Source organism: Melanerpes formicivorus, unplaced genomic scaffold (genome assembly GCF_026170545.1).
Source record: "Melanerpes formicivorus ecotype bairdi unplaced genomic scaffold, bMelFor1.0.p_v2 SCAF_95, whole genome shotgun sequence".
NCBI lineage: Eukaryota > Metazoa > Chordata > Aves > Piciformes > Picidae > Melanerpes > Melanerpes formicivorus.
In genome coordinates, this window is record NW_027142447.1 from 136790 (window position 1) to 153251 (window position 16462).

General features: G+C 52.6%; 2 protein-coding genes across 5 annotated transcripts in view; one reads left to right on the forward strand and one right to left on the reverse strand.

Annotated features, from left to right (window-relative positions):
- Positions 1 to 4769: 4769 nt before the first annotated feature.
- On the forward strand, positions 4770 to 10907 carry DUSP12 (dual specificity phosphatase 12). Of its 2 annotated transcripts, XM_068165954.1 has the most exons (6): positions 4770 to 5111; positions 5198 to 5311; positions 5398 to 5516; positions 7951 to 8047; positions 8972 to 9158; positions 10011 to 10906. In XM_068165954.1, the coding sequence occupies exons 1-6, from the start codon at positions 4789 to 4791 to the stop codon at positions 10170 to 10172; spliced, it is 1002 nt and encodes a 333-aa protein (XP_068022055.1). In that variant the 5' UTR covers positions 4770 to 4788; the 3' UTR covers positions 10173 to 10906. The 2 variants fall into 2 exon arrangements, with proteins under 2 accessions (XP_068022055.1, XP_068022056.1); XM_068165955.1 differs by lacking the exon at positions 5198 to 5311 and having other exon boundaries at positions 10011 to 10907.
- Positions 10908 to 12106: 1199 nt separating this feature from the next.
- ATP6V1A (ATPase H+ transporting V1 subunit A) overlaps positions 12107 to 16462 on the reverse strand; it is a 51607-nt gene continuing 47251 nt past the window's right edge. For all 3 annotated transcript variants that reach the window (XM_068165993.1, XM_068165991.1, XM_068165992.1), the window contains exons 14-15: positions 15646 to 15817; positions 12107 to 14535 (exon numbers count right to left, since the gene is read on the reverse strand). In XM_068165993.1, coding sequence (XP_068022094.1) covers positions 14443 to 14535; positions 15646 to 15817 — 265 coding nt within the window. In that variant the 3' untranslated portion in view covers positions 12107 to 14442. The remainder of the gene's footprint in view (positions 14536 to 15645; positions 15818 to 16462) is intronic.

Genomic DNA, 16462 nt, shown 5'->3' on the forward strand with positions numbered 1-16462 from the left:
CAAGGTGTGGCCTCACCAGTGCTGAGTACAGGGGGACAATCCCTTCCCTGATCCTGATGGTCACACTATTCCTGATACATGCCAGGATGCTCCCTGGATAATATAATCCCCCCATAAAACAAATTGCACCTTCCATAACATGCACTTAGTATCATAGTAGTATCAGTCAGGGTTGGAAGGGACCACAAGGATCATCTAGTTCCAACCCTCCTGCCATGGGCAGGGACACCCCACACTAGATCAGCCTGGCCACAGCCTCAGCCAGCCTGGCCTTAAACACCTCCAGGGACAGGGCCTCAACCACCTCCCTGGACAACCCATTCCAGGGCTTCACCACTCTCATGGGGAAGAACTTCCTCCTCACCTCCAGCCTGAATCTCCCCACCTCCAGCTTCATTCCATTCCCCCTAGTCCTAGCACTCCCTGAGATCCTGAGCAGTCCCTCCCCAGCCTTCCTGTAGCCCCCTTCAGATCCTGGAAGGCCACAATGAGGTCACCTCAGAGCCTTCTCTTCTCCAGACTGAACAGCCCCAACTCCTTCAGTCTGTCCTCACAGGAGAAGTGCTCCAGCCCTCTGATCATCCTCCTGGCCCTTCTCTGGACACCTTCCAGCACCTCCACATCCCTCTTGTAATAGGGGCTCCAGAACTGGAGGCAGTACTCCCAGGTGGGGTCTCACCTGGGCTGAGTAGAGGGGGAGGATCACCTCCCTCGACCTGCTGGCCACACTTCTCCTGATGCAGCCCATCTTTCCTCATCATTAGGAACTTCCTATGCCTCAGCTTCCACCCATTGCCCCTTGTCCTGTCATTGGGCACCAAGAAGAACCTGGCTCCAACCTCTTGGCCCTCACCCTTTACATATATTTATAAACAAACTTGTCTAAATTCTTTAATGGTTTTTCAGTGCAGCTTTTATTTCTAGCTGGTGACAATGGCAACTGGAAAAGGAGGGTTTGGATAGATAATGCACTTAGGTAGCTTAAAATAACACAAATGAGAGCTCTCAGGTATCCCACAGTCACCCTCTTTCCTTTATGTGATTTCAAGTTAATTCTTGGGGATTTGCCTTTGGCTGAAGCAAACTGCCAGCCCAGCCCCCCACAATCACACAGGCACTAAGGCAAGCAGAGAAGGTGAGGCAGGATGACAGAATCACAGAATGGTAGGGAAGTGGTCCAGAGGTCATGCCATCCAACCCCCTGCTAAAGCAGGTTTTCATTGATCAGGTTGCACAGGAACATATCCAGGTGGGTTTTGAAAGTCTCTAGGATGACAGAGAACTTTGAGATGTTGTGGGATGGCAGTCTCAGAAGCCTTGGGACTCATCTCCACTACAAAGAAGAGTCTTGGTCTGGTCAGTAGGCCACCAGCACTGCATAGAAACTCTAACTGCTGTCCCACTGTCCATCTTCTTCTGTGAGGAAGCCCTTGAAAAGCACACAGATATCCCCAGCAGGATCTATGCATTGGCCCATCTCTTCTGCAGCATGACAGCTGCTCCCCAGTTCCACAGCTCCCTCTGCCTCTCATGCAGGAAGGGGATAACAACCTCCCTTCCCAACAGGTTTCAGTCTCACCCTAACAGGTCTGAGGTAACAGCCAGTCTCACCTCCTCTGTGGCCAGCCAGCATCCTCCAAGGATCTAAGAGTCCCTTGCAGATGATTTTCACAAGTTTTATCTACAGCTGTCTTATACAGAACTGCACTACAACAGTCCTCCCAGTGACAGAAATCAGGAGTTTCAGGCTTGTTTGTCTTATGGAGAGGAGGTAGGATAAGGTTACAAGTCCTACATGAGGAGATAGCTTTAATCTATGGTCTCCCCTCTGCCTTGTCTTCTCAAGGCTGAACAGACCCAGTTCTCTCAGCCTTCCTTCATATGACAGGCCTTCCTCTGATCATTCTTGTGGCACTTCTCTGGATCATTTCCATCCTGTCCACATCCTTCTTGTATAGCAGGGACCAAAACTGTACAGAGTACTCAAGGTGCAGCCTGACCAGCCCTGGATAGAGTGGGAGAATGACATATTTATCCCTGCTGTGATACCTTTATTAATGCAGCTCAGCATCCTGTTGGCTTTCTTTGCCCAAGCAGCACACTGTTCACTTATGCTGAGCCTTTTGTCCACCAAGACCCCCAGGTCCCTCTCCACAGCGCTGCTCTCAAGCCAGGTGGGTCTCAGTCTGAACTGCATTCCTGGGTTGTGTGTTCACAGGTGCAAGACCCTACGCTTCGCTTCGTTATACTTCATACAGTTCCTTCTTTCCCTCAACCAGCCTGTCAAGATCTTCCTGGAGGGTGGCTCTCCCTTCTGGGGTCTCAACTTCCCCACTTATTTTTGTGCCATCAGCAAACTTCACCAGGGTGCTCTTAATTCCAATATCTAAATCATTAATGAAGATATTAAACGGTATTGGGCCCAGTATTGATCCCTGGGGGGCCCCACTAGTGACAGGTTCCCAATCCCAGAAATAGCTCTTTATTATTACACTCTATGTATAGCCAGTCAGCCAGTTCCTCACCCACTGCACAGTCCAGGTCATAGCATGTCAGCTTCTCAAGGAAGAGGCTGTGGGACACGTTGCCAAAAGCCTTGGAGAGATACAGACAGACAATGTCCACCACTCACCCTGCATCAACTGTGCTTGTCTCCTTGCCATAGAATGCAATCAGGTTTGTCATGCACAGCTTGCCCCTGGTGACTCCATGTTGGCTTTTCCCTATCACCACCTTCAGTTGACTTGTAATGGTCCCCAGGAGGATATGCTCCATAATTTTCCCAGGGATTGCCATTAGGCTAATGGGTCTTTAATTACCTGGGTCCTCCTTGGAACCTGTTTTGTAGATAGGGATGACATTAGCTTTCTTCCAGTCTTCAGGCACATCTCCCAACCTCCACAATTTCTCTTATACTATGGAGAGCAGCCTCCCAAATGCCATCAGCCAGTTTTCTTTTAACACCCTCAGGTGCATAGTGTCTGGACCCATTGATTTGTACAGGTCAAGCTCTTGTAATAGTTGACACACCAATTCCTTATTGCTGTCTACAACTACCTGAAAGGTGGTTGTAGCCAGGAGGGGGTTGGTCTCTTCTCCCAGGCAATGAGCACTAGAACAAGAGGACACAGTCTCAAGATGCACCAGGGGAGGTTTAGGCTGGAGGTGAGGAGAAAGTTCTTCACTGAGAGAGTTGTTAGGCATTGGAATGTGCTGCCCAGGGAGGTGGTGGAGTCACCATCCCTGGAGGTGTTCAAGAGGGGATTGGATGTGGCACTTGGTGCCATGGTTTAGTAGTCATGAGGTGTTAGGTGACAGGTTGGATTTGATGATCTTTGAGGTCTCCTCCAACCTTATTGATTCTATGATTCTATGAACTCTTCCTTCACTGATGGCAAGTCTATGTCCATATCAGTTTGGATTTTTGTTTCCCTGACCCAAGAGTGCTGCTAAAGACAGGGGTGAAGGAGGTGTTGAGGACCTCTGCCTTTTCAGTGTTGTTGGTGACTAGTTCACCTCTCCTCTTTAAGAGTGGGCCAGTACTCTGCTTCTGTTTTGTCAATGCAAAACACAAACCCAGCAGCGAACAGGGGCCTCAAACCCACAGAATTCGTTAAAAAAATATAATGGGATTTTAATGACAACCTGTTGGGAGATTCTTTAATGGTATCTATTTGTTTTCTGAAGGTTGGTAAGGAGACAGGAGACAGAGCCAGGAGATCCCTTGGTTTTAAAAGGGACACACGTGGACACAGGGAGAACTACCAGAAGGACACTGAGGTGCTGGAGCAGGGTCCAGAGAAGGGCAACAGAAGTAGGGAAATGTCTGGAGAGCAAAGTCTTGTGAGAGGTGACTGAGAGAACTGGGATTGCTTAGTCAGAAGAAAAGGAGGCTGAGAGGAGACCTTCTCACTCCCTACAAGCCCCTGAAGAGAGGCTGGAGCCAGGTGGGGGTTGGTCTCTTCTCTGTATTATAGTTTCGTAGTTTCATAGTTTCATTCAGGGTTGGAAGGGACCACAAGGATCATCTAGTTCCAACCCCCCTGCCATGGGCAGGGACACCCCACACTACATCAGCCTGGCCACAGCCTCATCCAGCCTGCTCTTAACAAGTGGTAAGATTAAAACACCCTCGAATTGCACCAGGAGACGTTTATAATGGATATGAGGAAGGATTTATTTACTGAGAGAGGGGTCAAACATTTGAACAGGCTGCACAGGGAGGCAGGGGAGTCACCATCCCTGAAAGCGTTCCAAGACACCATGCAGACACGTCCCTTGGGGGCATGGCCACGGTGGTGTGGGGCTGACGATGGGGTCTGATGACTTTATGAGTATTTGCCAACCTTTCTAATTCTAGGGACTGCGCCAGCACTCTCCAGATGTGTGAGGATTGTGATGTTAATTATTACTTAAATACCGGCGAGGGAAAAAGAACACAGTGCCGGGAGGTCAGTTCCAAGGCTTCTTGTGCCTGCCAAGGCTGTCGGCTTGCAGTGCTTCCCTGCGGGACCTTCCAAAGCCATCACGGCTGCAGACGTCGCGGGGCGGCCCACAAGCGGATGCCGGCCCCGCCGCCCTCCCGAGGCGGCTTCTGGCTGTCCCCTGCCGGCGGAGCCGGGGCCGGGGCCGCGGGGAGCTGAGAAAGGCGGAGCCGGCGCGCCGCCGCCCGGCGACAAGGCGGGCCCCACCGTCTCCGTGGCAACAGCCTTCCCATGGCGCCCTGGGCACCCGCGCCGTGCCGAGGCCCGCCGCCATGTTGGGAGCGGCCGTCGCCGCCCCGCCGCCATGTTGGGAGCGGCAGTGAGCTGCCCAGGCGCAGGGGGCCCGGCAGCTATGTCGGCGGCGCCGAGCGGCGGTATGGTAGCGGTGTTGCCGGGGCTTTACGTTGGCGGTGCGGAGTCGTGTTCGTCCCCGGAATCGCTGGCGGCGGCGCAGGTGGTGGCGGTGCTGACGGTGGACGCCGAGGAGGCGCCGGCGGTGCCAGGGGTGCGCGCCATGCACGTGCGGGCGCGGGACGAGCCCGGCGCCGACCTGCTGAGCCACCTGGATGAGTGCGCCGCCTTCCTCGGCGCGGCGCGGGCGGGCGGCGGTGCCGCGCTGGTGCGCTGGTGAGGGCCCGGGCGGCGGCGGCGTGCGGGGCCGGCCCGGCAGGCGGCTCTGCTCACGGCCCGCCTGGCCTCTCCTTGTCTCGCAGCCAGGCCGGGGTGAGCCGCAGCGTGGCCGTGGTGACCGCCTACCTCATGAAGACCGAGGGGCTGGGCTGGGAGCAGGCCTACGCCGCCGTCAGAGCCGCCAAACCCGACGCCGAGTGGGTGCCTGGCCCCTGCCCCCTGCCTCCCGCTCCCCTCCCGCACGGGGCCCGCTCACCCCGCTCTTCTCTCGCCCCCGCCGCAGGCTGAACCCGGGTTTCCAGGAGCAGCTGAAGCTCTACGAGGCCATGGGCTGCGCCGTGGACAGCAGCAGCGCTCTCTACAAGCGGTACCGGCTGCAGGTGCTGACGGAGCAGTACTCCGGTGAGTGGCGGGGCCCAGCTGGGCTCTGGCAGCAGCGGCCGGGAGCCGAGCAGCGGCCGGGAGCCCAGCAACCACGCTCGGAGTGCACCCTGGAGCAGTCCTCCCGGGAGGCTGGTCCCGGGTGGGAGCAGTCGCTCCTGAAACGAACGCAGGAGGCTATGTCAGAGGTCTGACATGAACACAGGAGGCTATGTCAGAGGCCTGAAACGAGCACAGGAGGCTATGTCAGAGGTCTGAAACGAGCACAGGAGGCTATGTCAGAGGTCTGAAACGAGCACAGGAGGCTATGTCAGAGGCCTGAAATGAACACAGGAGGCTATGTCAGAGGTCTGACATGAACACAGGAGGCTATGTCAGAGGTCTGAAACGAGCACAGGAGGCTATGTCAGAGGTCTGACATGAACACAGGAGGCTGTCAGAGGTCTGACATGAACGCAGGAGGCTGTCAGAGGTCTGACCTGAACGCAGGAGGCTGTCAGAGGTGTGAAATGAGCACAGGAGGCTATGTCAGAGGTGTGAAATGAGCACAGGAGGCTATGTCAGAGGCCTGAAATGAACGCAGGAGGCTATGTCAGAGGTCTGAAATGAACACAGGAGGCTATGTCAGAGGTGTGAAATGAGCACAGGAGGCTATGTCAGAGGCCTGAAATGAACGCAGGAGGCTATGTCAGAGGTGTGAAATGAGCACAGGAGGCTATGTCAGAGGTGTGAAATGAGCACAGGAGGCTATGTCAGAGGCCTGAAATGAACGCAGGAGGCTATGTCAGAGGTCTGACATGAACACAGGAGGCTATGTCAGAGGTCTGAAACGAGCACAGGAGGCTATGTCAGAGGTGTGAAACGAGCACAGGAGGCTATGTCAGAGGCCTGAAACGAGCACAGGAGGCTATGTCAGAGGTGTGAAACGAGCACAGGAGGCTATGTCAGAGGCCTGAAATGAACGCAGGAGGCTATGTCAGAGGTCTGACATGAACACAGGAGGCTATGTCAGAGGTGGTTGGCTGAGTATTGCCCTCAAAGCAGCCAAGCCTCGAGTGGGCAACACAAACACTCACACCGAACTGGCCTTAAAGAATTCTAGCTCAGCAGCGGGGCTGAAAGTGTGGTTTGGAGAGATAGGGGAGAAATGAGACGGGTAAGGAATTGTTCTTTTCAGCCAGATCCAGGCATGGCAAAGGTCAGTTTGTTGTGTTGCCTGATTTGCATGCAGCTGGCTGAGCAAACTTGAACATCCTCTTGAAAGAAGTCAATGCATTTAGAAGGTAAATGTGAAATACAGAGCAGAAGTAGAAGTCAGGATATGAAGTAAACTTTCACAGTTTATCTTGCAGGGATGACTGCAGCAGATAGATGTGCACATGTGTGCCTTTAGTAACCTGCAGCTTTGCAAGATCCCAGGGTTGCAGTTTCAGCATGGCAGTGTTGTCTTCCTTCACATGTCCCTCCCCTTAGGAGTACCCATTTGTAAGCTGACTTGCTGCATTGTCTGCGCTGTAAGATTGCCAGGACTGCTCTAACTTGCCCTCAGCCTTTACTTCTTGTTCAAGCAAGAACATAAACCAAAATGTAACTATTTTACTGTTAAAGCCAGAGTCTAGATCTCATCCTTGCATTAAGTGAATCCCAATCTTAGGTGTGGTGGAATGAAGCTCTTCAATTTTTAGCTTATCCAATGGAATTAGTGAGTAGAAAAACATGTAAAGAAGGTGGCTTCTACATGTTGTGACTGGGGCAGTGCTGTTGTGTCCCACAGACCTGCAGCGTGGCTGCATGATCTGGTGTGCCCAGGTGGCCAAGAGGGCCAATGGCATCCTGGCCTGCATCAGGAAGAGTGTGGCCAGCAGGAGCAGGGAAGTCATTGTGCTCCTGTGCTCAGCACTGGTTAGGCCACACCTTGAGTCCTGTGTCCAGTTCTGGGCCCCTCAGTTTAGGAAGGACATTGAGAGACATGGAGGTGTCCAGAGAAGGGCAACAAGGCTGGGGAGAGGCCTTGAGCACAGCCCTGTGAGGAGAGGCTGAGGGAGCTGGGGTTGCTTAGCCTGGAGAAGAGGAGGCTCAGGGGAGACCTTCTTGCTCACTACAACTACTTTGAGGGAGGTTGTAGCCAGGTGGGGGTTGGTCTCTTCTCCCAGGCAACCAGAACAAGAGGACACAGTCTCAAGCTGTGCCAGGGGAGGTTTAGGCTGGAGGTTAGGAAGAAGTTCTACACAGAGAGAGTGATTGCCCATTGGAATGGGCTGCCTGGGGAGGTGGTGGAGTCACCATCACTGGAGGTGTTCAGGAGGAGACTTGATGGGGTACTTGGTGCCATGGGTTAGTTGATTAGATGGTGTTGGATGATAGGTTGGACTTGGTGATCTTGAAGGTCTCTTCCAACCTGGTTTGGTTTGGTCTATTCTATTCTATTCACACCTTCATATTGAACCCTCTGCAGAACTTCAAGACTTGCCCCGAGAAGTCTTTGCTGTTGATCCAACCAATGTCTGTCAAACTCCAAATGCAGAGGTTCTCTACAGGTGCAGGAAATGCAGGTATTGAGCCTTCTATGTTTCTCCATAAAGAGTAATTGTGAAATTGACTCCAGAGGAACATATCCTATGCAAATCAGTGGGCCTCTCATCATAGTAAGGACAGGGATGAGCTCTTGCTTATGTTTCTGTACTATGTGTGCCACAAAAAATGAGACCAAAATGAGACCTGCCTTGTTGTACAGGCTCTATGCAATTGCTTACTTACCTTGTACCCTGAGGAGAGAGCCTTGGGAGTGCTGGGGGAGGAGAAGCTCAACAGGAGCTCTCAGTGTGCACTTGCAGCCCAGAAAGCCAATCAGATCCTGGGCTGCATCAGGAGAAGTGTGGCCAGCAGGGCAAGGGAGGTGATTCTCCCCCTCTGCTCAGCTCTGCTGAGACCCCACCTGGAGTACTGCCTCCAGTTCTGGAGCCCCTATTGCAAGAGGGATGTGGAGGTGCTGGAAGGTGTCCATAGAAGGGCCAGGAGGATGATCAGAGAGCTGGAGCACCTCTCCTGTGAGGACAGAATGAAGAAGTTGGGGCTGTTCAGTCTGGGGTTGCTTAGCCTGGAGAAGAGGAGGCTCAGGGGAGACCGTCTTGTTCTCTACGACTACCTGAGGGGAGGTTGTAGCCAGGGGGGGTTGGTCTCTTCCCCCAGGCACCCAGCACCAGAACAAGAGGACACAGTCTCAAGCTGTGCCAGGGGAGGTTTAGGCTGGAGGTGAGGAGGAAGTGTGCTGTTTCCCCTCTGTACATACCTGTATCATGTAAATGCTGTATATTTGGTACACACTCACTGCATTCCGTTGTTGCTCCTTCATTTGCTTCTCCCACTGACTTCAGCTGAGCTTCTGTTTGATGTGGGTGGGTTAAACCATCACACCAGTGGGAAAAACCACAACTATTTGTCCTTCCTTTTCTCCCTGCCTGTGCTGGGGAGGACAGGCGTGCTCTGTTCCGCAGCTCCAGCATTCTGTCCCACACAGCGGGAGGTGGGCCCGCGGCCTTTGCCCACAAGAGGCTCACCGACTCCGCTCAGCTCCGCGGAGACGGCCCTGAGAAGTGCACCTCTTACTTCACTGAGCCTGTGCAGTGGATGGAGCCAGCCCTGCTTGGAGTGATGGAAGGACAGGTGAAGGGGAGCATCTGCTTCATTGCTTGGATGTTTTCTTGTGGTTGGGTGGTTTGCTTTGGTTTGGTTTTTGCAAAGGCCAATATATATATACAGTGGTTAGGCCACACCTTGAGTCCTGTGTCCAGTGCTGGGCCCTCAGTTTAAGAAGGAAATCGAAACACTTGAATGTGTCCAGAGAAGGGCAATGAGGCTGGGGAGAGGCCTTGAGCACAGCCCTGTGAGGAGAGGCTGAGGGAGCTGGGGTTGATTAGCCTGGAGAAGAGGAGGCTCAGGTTTGACCTCATTGCTCTCTGCCACTACCTGAGGGGTGGTTGTGGCCGGGAAGGGGTTGGTCTCTTCTCTCAGGCAAGCAGCATCAGAACAAGAGGACACAGTCTCAAGCTGTGCCAGGGGAGGTTTAGACTCGAGGTGAGGAGAAAGTTCTTCACAGAAAGAGTTGTTCACTATTGGAATGTGCTGCCCAGGGAGGTGGTGGAGTCACCATCCCTGGAGGCGTTCAGGAGGGGATTGGATGTGGCACTTGGTGCCATGGTCTAGTCATGGGGTCTGTGTTGATAGGTTGGACTTGATGATCCTCGAGGTCCTTTCCAACCTAAGTTATACTGTGAGACTGTGAAGGCAGAATGAACTTTTTGTTTCCTAATGCTGGGGTCAGAGTGGCTGAGAGCAGCCAGGCAGAGAGGGACCTGGGGGTGCTGGTTGATGGGAGGCTGAACATGAGCCTGCAGTGTGCCAGGCAGCCAGGAGGGCCAATGGCATCCTGGCCTGCATCAGGAACAGTGTGGCCAGCAGGAGCAGGGAGGTCATTGTGCTCTGTACACTGCACTGAGTTGTGTTTCCTTCTTGCAGCTTCTGTGTCCCAAGTGCACGTCGAAGCTGGGCTCCTTTAGCTGGCGGGGCGAGCAGTGCTCCTGTGGCCGCTGGGTGACGCCTGCCTTCCAGATCCACAAAAGTCGAGTGGATGAAGTGAGGACACTTCCAGTTGGGAACTTCCAGACTGCCAAAACCTGAACTTGTCACTGCCCTCCATGGGATTCCTAATGGCTGCAGAAGACTGCTGGCTAGTCTGCAGTCCCCAGGAGGGAGCTTGTGCCCTCGACCACTTTGCTCTGTGAGAGGATTCCTTAAACAGCTGCTTGATGTATCTCTAGTATTTATAAAACACCACAACAGTGCATCCAAGAGTGTTATACAGTGGTCAAACAACATGCAAAAATGCCTCAATGTGATGGTTTTAGTGTATTTTCACTTCTGCTGCTGCTATTTACAGGTCTCAACTCCCCACTTAAAAAGAATGACAATGAATTAATAGAATTAATAGAGTAGAACTTAATAGAATAATGCAGGTTGGAATCATTGTGTCCAACCCATCATCCAATCCAACCCACCTAAACAACTAACCCAGGGCACCAAGCACCCCATCAAGTCCCCTCCTGAACACCTCCAGTGATGGTGACTCCACCACTCTCTGTATAGAACTTCTTCCTAACATCCAACCTAAACCTCCCCTGGCACAGCCTGAGACTGTGTCCTCTTGTTCTGGTGCTGGCTGCCTGGGAGAAGAGACCAACCCCCACCTGGCTACAACCTCCCTTCAGGTAGTTGTAGACAGCAGTAAGGTCACCCCTGAGTCTCCCCCAGGCTAAGCAGCCCCAGCTCCCTCAGCCTCTCCTCACAGGGCTGTGCTCCAGACCCCTCACCAACTTTGTTGCCCTTCCCTGGACACCTTCCAGCAACTCAACATCTTTCCTAAACTGAGGGGCCCAGAACTGGACACAGGACTCAAGGGGTGGCCTAACCAGTGCAGTGTACAGGGGCAGAATGACCTCCCTGCTCCTGCTGGCCACACTGTTCCTGATGCAGGCCAGGATGCCATTGGCCTTCTTGGCCACTTGGGCACACTGCTGGCTCCTGTTCAGCCTACCATTGACCAGTACCCCCAGGTCCCTCTGTGCCTGGCTGCTCTCAGCCACTCTGACCCCAGCCTGTAGCACTGCATGGGGTTGTTGTGGCCAATGTGCAGAACCTGGCACTTGGATGTGTTCAATCTCCTGCCCTTGGACTCTGCCCATCTGTCCAGCCTGTCATGGTCCCTCTGCAGAGCCTCTCTGCCCTCCAGGAGATCAACTCCTGCCCCCAGCTTGCTGTCATCTGCAAACTTACTGATGATGGACTCAATGCCCTCATCCAGATCATCAATAAAGATGTTAAAGAGCACAGGGCCCAGCACTGATCCCTGGGGCACACCACTGGTGCCTGGCTGCCAGCTGGCTGTGGCACCATTCACCACCACTCTCTGGGCTCAGCCTCCAGCCAGTTCCTAACCCAATGCAGTGTGCTCCCATTTCAGGCTGCACCAGCACTGCTGCTTGCCTTCAGATCCAGGAGTTCAAATAGATTCATTCGAAACAACACAGCTGAGATTTCAGGAGGTGTAGTCCCACAATACAAGGTACACAGCAGGGAAGGATGTTGAAGCTTAGTGAAGTGCCATAAAATAGTACAATTACCACTGCTGCATGAGGCTGGATGGCAGCCACCAGCAGTGAAATGCTCATACCCAGGTATGCTTTCATTGCCAGAAAAATAGTCCTAGTAATATCTGCCCCCAGAACATTTGCCTACATTATAGCTCTTCCATGTGAAGTTAGGCAAGCTGTACCAGAGTGAGAGAACTGAAGTAAAGCATCTCTGCCAAAATGGAATGAAGCTGGAGGTGGGGAGGAAGTTCTTCCCCATGAGAGTGGTGAAGCCCTGGAATGGGTTGTCCAGGGAGGTGGTTGAGGCCCCATCCCCGGAGGTGTTTAAGGCCAGGCTGGCTGAGGCTCTGTCCAGCCTGATCTAGTGTGGGGTGTCCCTGCCCATGGCAGGGGGGTTGGAACTAGATGATCCTTGTGCTCCCTTCCAACCCTGACTGATTCTGTGATACTAAGACAGAGAAGACCTACTTTAAATCAATTTTATTTTCCTTGACTTCAACAAATTTTTTAAAGGTTTTTCTTTTTTACACAATTTCCAGCAACATACATTATGAAATATACAAGAGATAAAGGAGGTGGTGGAGTTCTGCCCCTCTCTTCAGTTCCTCCCCTAGCTGTGGAGGGAAGACTTGCAGGACACAGTGAACATCAGAATCTCAACACTGAAAACCAGACACAAAACAAAAGGAGACAAACCCGTGGAACTGGTTGAACTGGTCACACTGCAGGGCCAGGTACAGCACAATAAATAGTAGAACTGCATCATCTTAAACATCTGGAAAGTTTATAACATCCTCTATTGAAAGAGACAGAACATCTGGTTTCTAGCATGAAATGCTACATAGTACAAGTGGTGAAGGGTATGAACCACCAAGAGTCCAGCGAGGGCTTGGGTAGTGACTACTCATTCACACAGGCTCATTGGTAAAACAAGCAGCATACACCAAGAGTTCAGTGAGCTGTAAACTTCACCATTCACTACCAGGATGTCAGCTGGAGGAGGAGTTTCTCTGGGGAAAGCCCCAAATAGTCAGTCCCTTTAAGGTTTCTCCCTGGCCAACAGCGAGGTGGTGACCGTAAGGGAAGTGGCAGCATTTGGTCCATGGCGTCAGATCCCTTCGCATCGCTTCTGTTCAAAGCTGGCAGCTGGTGGAAATGATTCAGTGCACACATGAATGCTCATCTAGCCACCTCGCTGCCACACTGTCACCCACAAGGGTTACTGTTTCCTGGCTGTAACAAAGAGCAGCAGATGCCAGCTGGAACCCAGAAGCTCAGGGTGCCCCCTGACACCAGTGAGAGGGAGAGACCGGAGAGCATGCCCCAGCAGTTCTCTCGCTGCAGCAGTGGTGTGAGGGCTGAGTACTACCCCCTGCTCCTTCCTCATCTCACACTGATTATACCAATAAACAATCCCAAGCCAGAAGAGCACTTCCAGAGCACAGAGCAGAAGCCCAGAGTCACTGGGTTCTCTTGCATCCTAATTAATAAGGTAGAAGGCATGAACTGCCAGGCTGTGCAATCTGGTCAGTGTCTCCTCCATTGCCCTCACAGCACTACCTTCCCCTGGATCAGTGCAGCTGTTGGGAAACACAGAGGACTTGGGTGTGTGGATGCACTGCATCTTCATTATCTCTCCCAAGCACCCAGACTGCAGGACACTGAAATTCTCACACTTTTTAGGCTGATACCCAGCACTTCCAGAGCAGAAGAGCAGAGTCACTGGGCTTCCTTGCATCCTAATTAAGGTAGAAGTCAATAGATTTTGTACTTGGCAGTCCTCCTCCTGTTCATCCCCTACCCCCAGTTTAGTATCATACATTCATCTTATGCAAGAACTGGGGACCTTCTGTGCCACCACCAAACAGGCCCCATGAGCACAGGTGGAGGAGGAAGGCTGAGCACAGGTGACCCAGGCGTTGGGTGGGGACACAGAGCACCAGAGCTAGGGGCACGCTCCCAGTGTGCCTGTGTGGCACCACCGCTTGCTGTGCCCTGCACTACACAGCAACACCCAAAGGCAGCACAAACTAAAGCAACTGAGGGTCAGGAAATGTTATGGGGTGAGCAGGAGGCAAGAAGGTAAAATTATGCTGGAAGCTGAGCACCTATGGCTTCGATTTCACCTGATGCCAAGAGTCCTCTCTGTCAGGAGTAGGAAAAGAAGGTTCTGTTTCTCCAGTGTACAAAAGCTTAGTGGCTGCATGTAGGTGCTCAGCTTCCAGCTAGTCCCTTCCTGGGGAGACCCAGGACTACCACATTTCATTGAGACTCAGCTGAGCACTGCAGAGCAGTGAAGAATCTGTGGCTGTATCAACATGTCATCAGAATATGGTCCAAAACCCTGCTGGAGAGGAGGGAATTGTGTGTCATGATAGTCACTCAGCAAAGTGCCAGCTGGAACTGCCTTCACCACTGCCAGCTCAGAACCTACCCTGCGACTGCAGCCAGACCTGCACCTCCTCTGCTAGTACAGCTCCACTGGTTACATCTCAAGGTGAAAGATGAGTTACCAAGAGAGCTGGGAGAGGCAAGGTGAACATTTTCCCACCCTAGAAGTGTACAACAGCGTTTGCTCACTCAGCTGGGCCCATTCACACATCACTCACCCGCTCAGACACACAAAGCAATGCCAAACACAACTAAGAGGAATGTTTTATAAGGACAGTCTCTGGAGTATGAACAGGGAAAACACAGGGCTATTTATCAAGTACTGTTGCATCATTCTTGAAAGGTAGGGAAGCAGAGGAGTTGAGATGAGAAATTCAGAGGACAAACTGGAGTGGTCACAGGAGCTGAGTCTAGTCTTCCAGACTGCGAAATGCATTCTGCATGTCTTCAAACAGCTGAGCATAGTCTGCCTTGATTTTTGCTTCACCATCTTTGACAGGGTCCTGAAAGGCAACACAGCAAATGAGCAGATCCACCAGGAAAAGCTTGGGGTACTTAGGACAACCCTTTGCCAGTGCTGTCATGTGTCAGTGCTCAGAATGAAGCTTGCTAACTGCAGAGCCAGTGGTGTACCTCCACCTCTGCCTGCCTCACCAACAGCCACAAGCTTTAAATCTCATCCTCTTTACATGTTCAGTGAGCAGGCTGAATGGGTACTGGGCTGAGAAGCTTTATGAGCAGTGGTCACTTCACTGAAAAGCAACTGGATTTGGAGACTATTCACTACTACTAAAAAGATGGCTACTGAAGTTAGCCTAGAATAAACCAGGTTGGAAAAGACCTTGGAGATCATCCAGTCCAACCTATCACCCAACACCATCTGATCAACTAAACCATGGCACCAAGTGCCTCGTCCAGGCTCTTCCTAAACACCTCCAGTGATGGGGACTCCACCACCTTCCTGGGCAGCACATTCCAATGGCCAATCTCTCTTGCTGGGAAGAACTTCTTCCTAACATCCAGCCTAACCCTCCCCTGGCACAGCTTGAGACTGTGTCCTCTTGTTCTGGTGCTGGTTGCCTGGGAGAAGAGACCAACCCCCACCTGGCTACAACCTCCCTTCAGGTAGTTGTAGACAGCAAGAAGGTCACCCCTGAGCCTCCTCTTCTCCAGGCTAAGCAACCCCAGCTCCCTCAGCCTCTCCTCACAGGGCTGTGCTCAAGGCCTCTCCCCAGCCTTGTTGCCCTTCTCTGGACACCTTCAAGTCTCTCAATGTCCTTCTTAAACCTAGGGGCCCAGAACTGGACACAGGACTCAAGGTGTGGCCTAACCAGTGCTGAGTACAGGGCAGAATGACCTCCCTGCTCCTGCTGGCCACACTATTCCTAATGCAGGCCAGATGCCATTGGCCTTCTTGGCCACCTGGGCACACTGCTGGCTCATGTTTAGGCAGCTGTCAATCAGCACCCCCAGGTCCCTCTCTGCCTGGCCGCTCTCCAGCCACTCCGACCCCAAGTTGTAGCACTGCATGGGGTTGCTGTGGCCGAAGTGCAGCAGCTGGAGGCACTGGAAGCTCACCACCAGCAGCACTACCTCACTCCCCATGAGCATACCTTGAACTTCATGGAGGTAAGTCTGTAGAGGATTTCACTCATGTTCTCCCGGATGATGGACCAGGTGATCTTGTTGTCGCTCTGGGCGGTGGTCTCCACGGCCCGCCGTGCCATGTCGTAGAACGCAATCATGTTGGAAAGCATCCCCACTGTTTTGTAAAAGGGGCAGAACCTGAGGGAACAGAGGAGGAGCCTCAGGTATCTTGGAACAATTGTAACAGGCCTAGCTTTTCATAGCTTCATAGAATGGCTTTGCTTGGAAGGGACCTTAAAGATCATCCGGTTCCAACCCCCTGACATGAGCAAGGACACCTTGCACTAGACCAGGTTGCCCATGGCTTCATCCAGCCTGGCCTTAAACACCTCCAGGGAGGGGGCACTCATCACATGTGCTGCCCAGGGAGGTGGTGGAGTCACCATCACTGCAGGTGTTTAGGAAGAGCCTCTATGGGGCACTTGGTGCCATGGTTTAGTTGATTAGATGGTGTTGGGTGATAGGCTGGACTCGATCTCCAAGGTCTTTTCCAACCTCCCTGGGTGTCCTGTTCCAGTGTCTCATCACCCTTACTAGAAAGAATTTCTTCCTTATATCCAGTCTAATTTTACCCTCCTTCAATCCATCCCTTCTCACCCTTTCACTACAGGCCCTTGTAAAAAGTCCCTTCCTGGCTTTCTTGTCAGCCCCTTTCAGGTCCTGGAAGGCCACTGCAAGGTCTCCCTGGAGCCTTCTTTTCTCCAGGCTGAACAGGTTCACCTCTCACAGGCTGTCCTCAGAGGGAAAGTGCTCTAGACCTCTGATCACCTTCGTGTTCCTTCT

What these genes read in the sequence shown, in the direction of transcription:
- DUSP12 (XM_068165954.1), top strand. Translation starts at nt 4,789, where the DNA reads ATGTTGGGAGCGGCAGTGAGCTGCCCAGGCGCAGGGGGCCCGGCAGCT. An exon ending in GCCGCCAAACCCGACGCCGA is followed by an intron (nt 5,312 to 5,397) that starts GTGGGTGCCTGG and finishes CCCCCGCCGCAG; the next exon opens with GCTGAACCCGGGTTTCCAGG. An exon ending in GCTGACGGAGCAGTACTCCG is followed by an intron (nt 5,517 to 7,950) that starts GTGAGTGGCGGG and finishes AACCCTCTGCAG; the next exon opens with AACTTCAAGACTTGCCCCGA.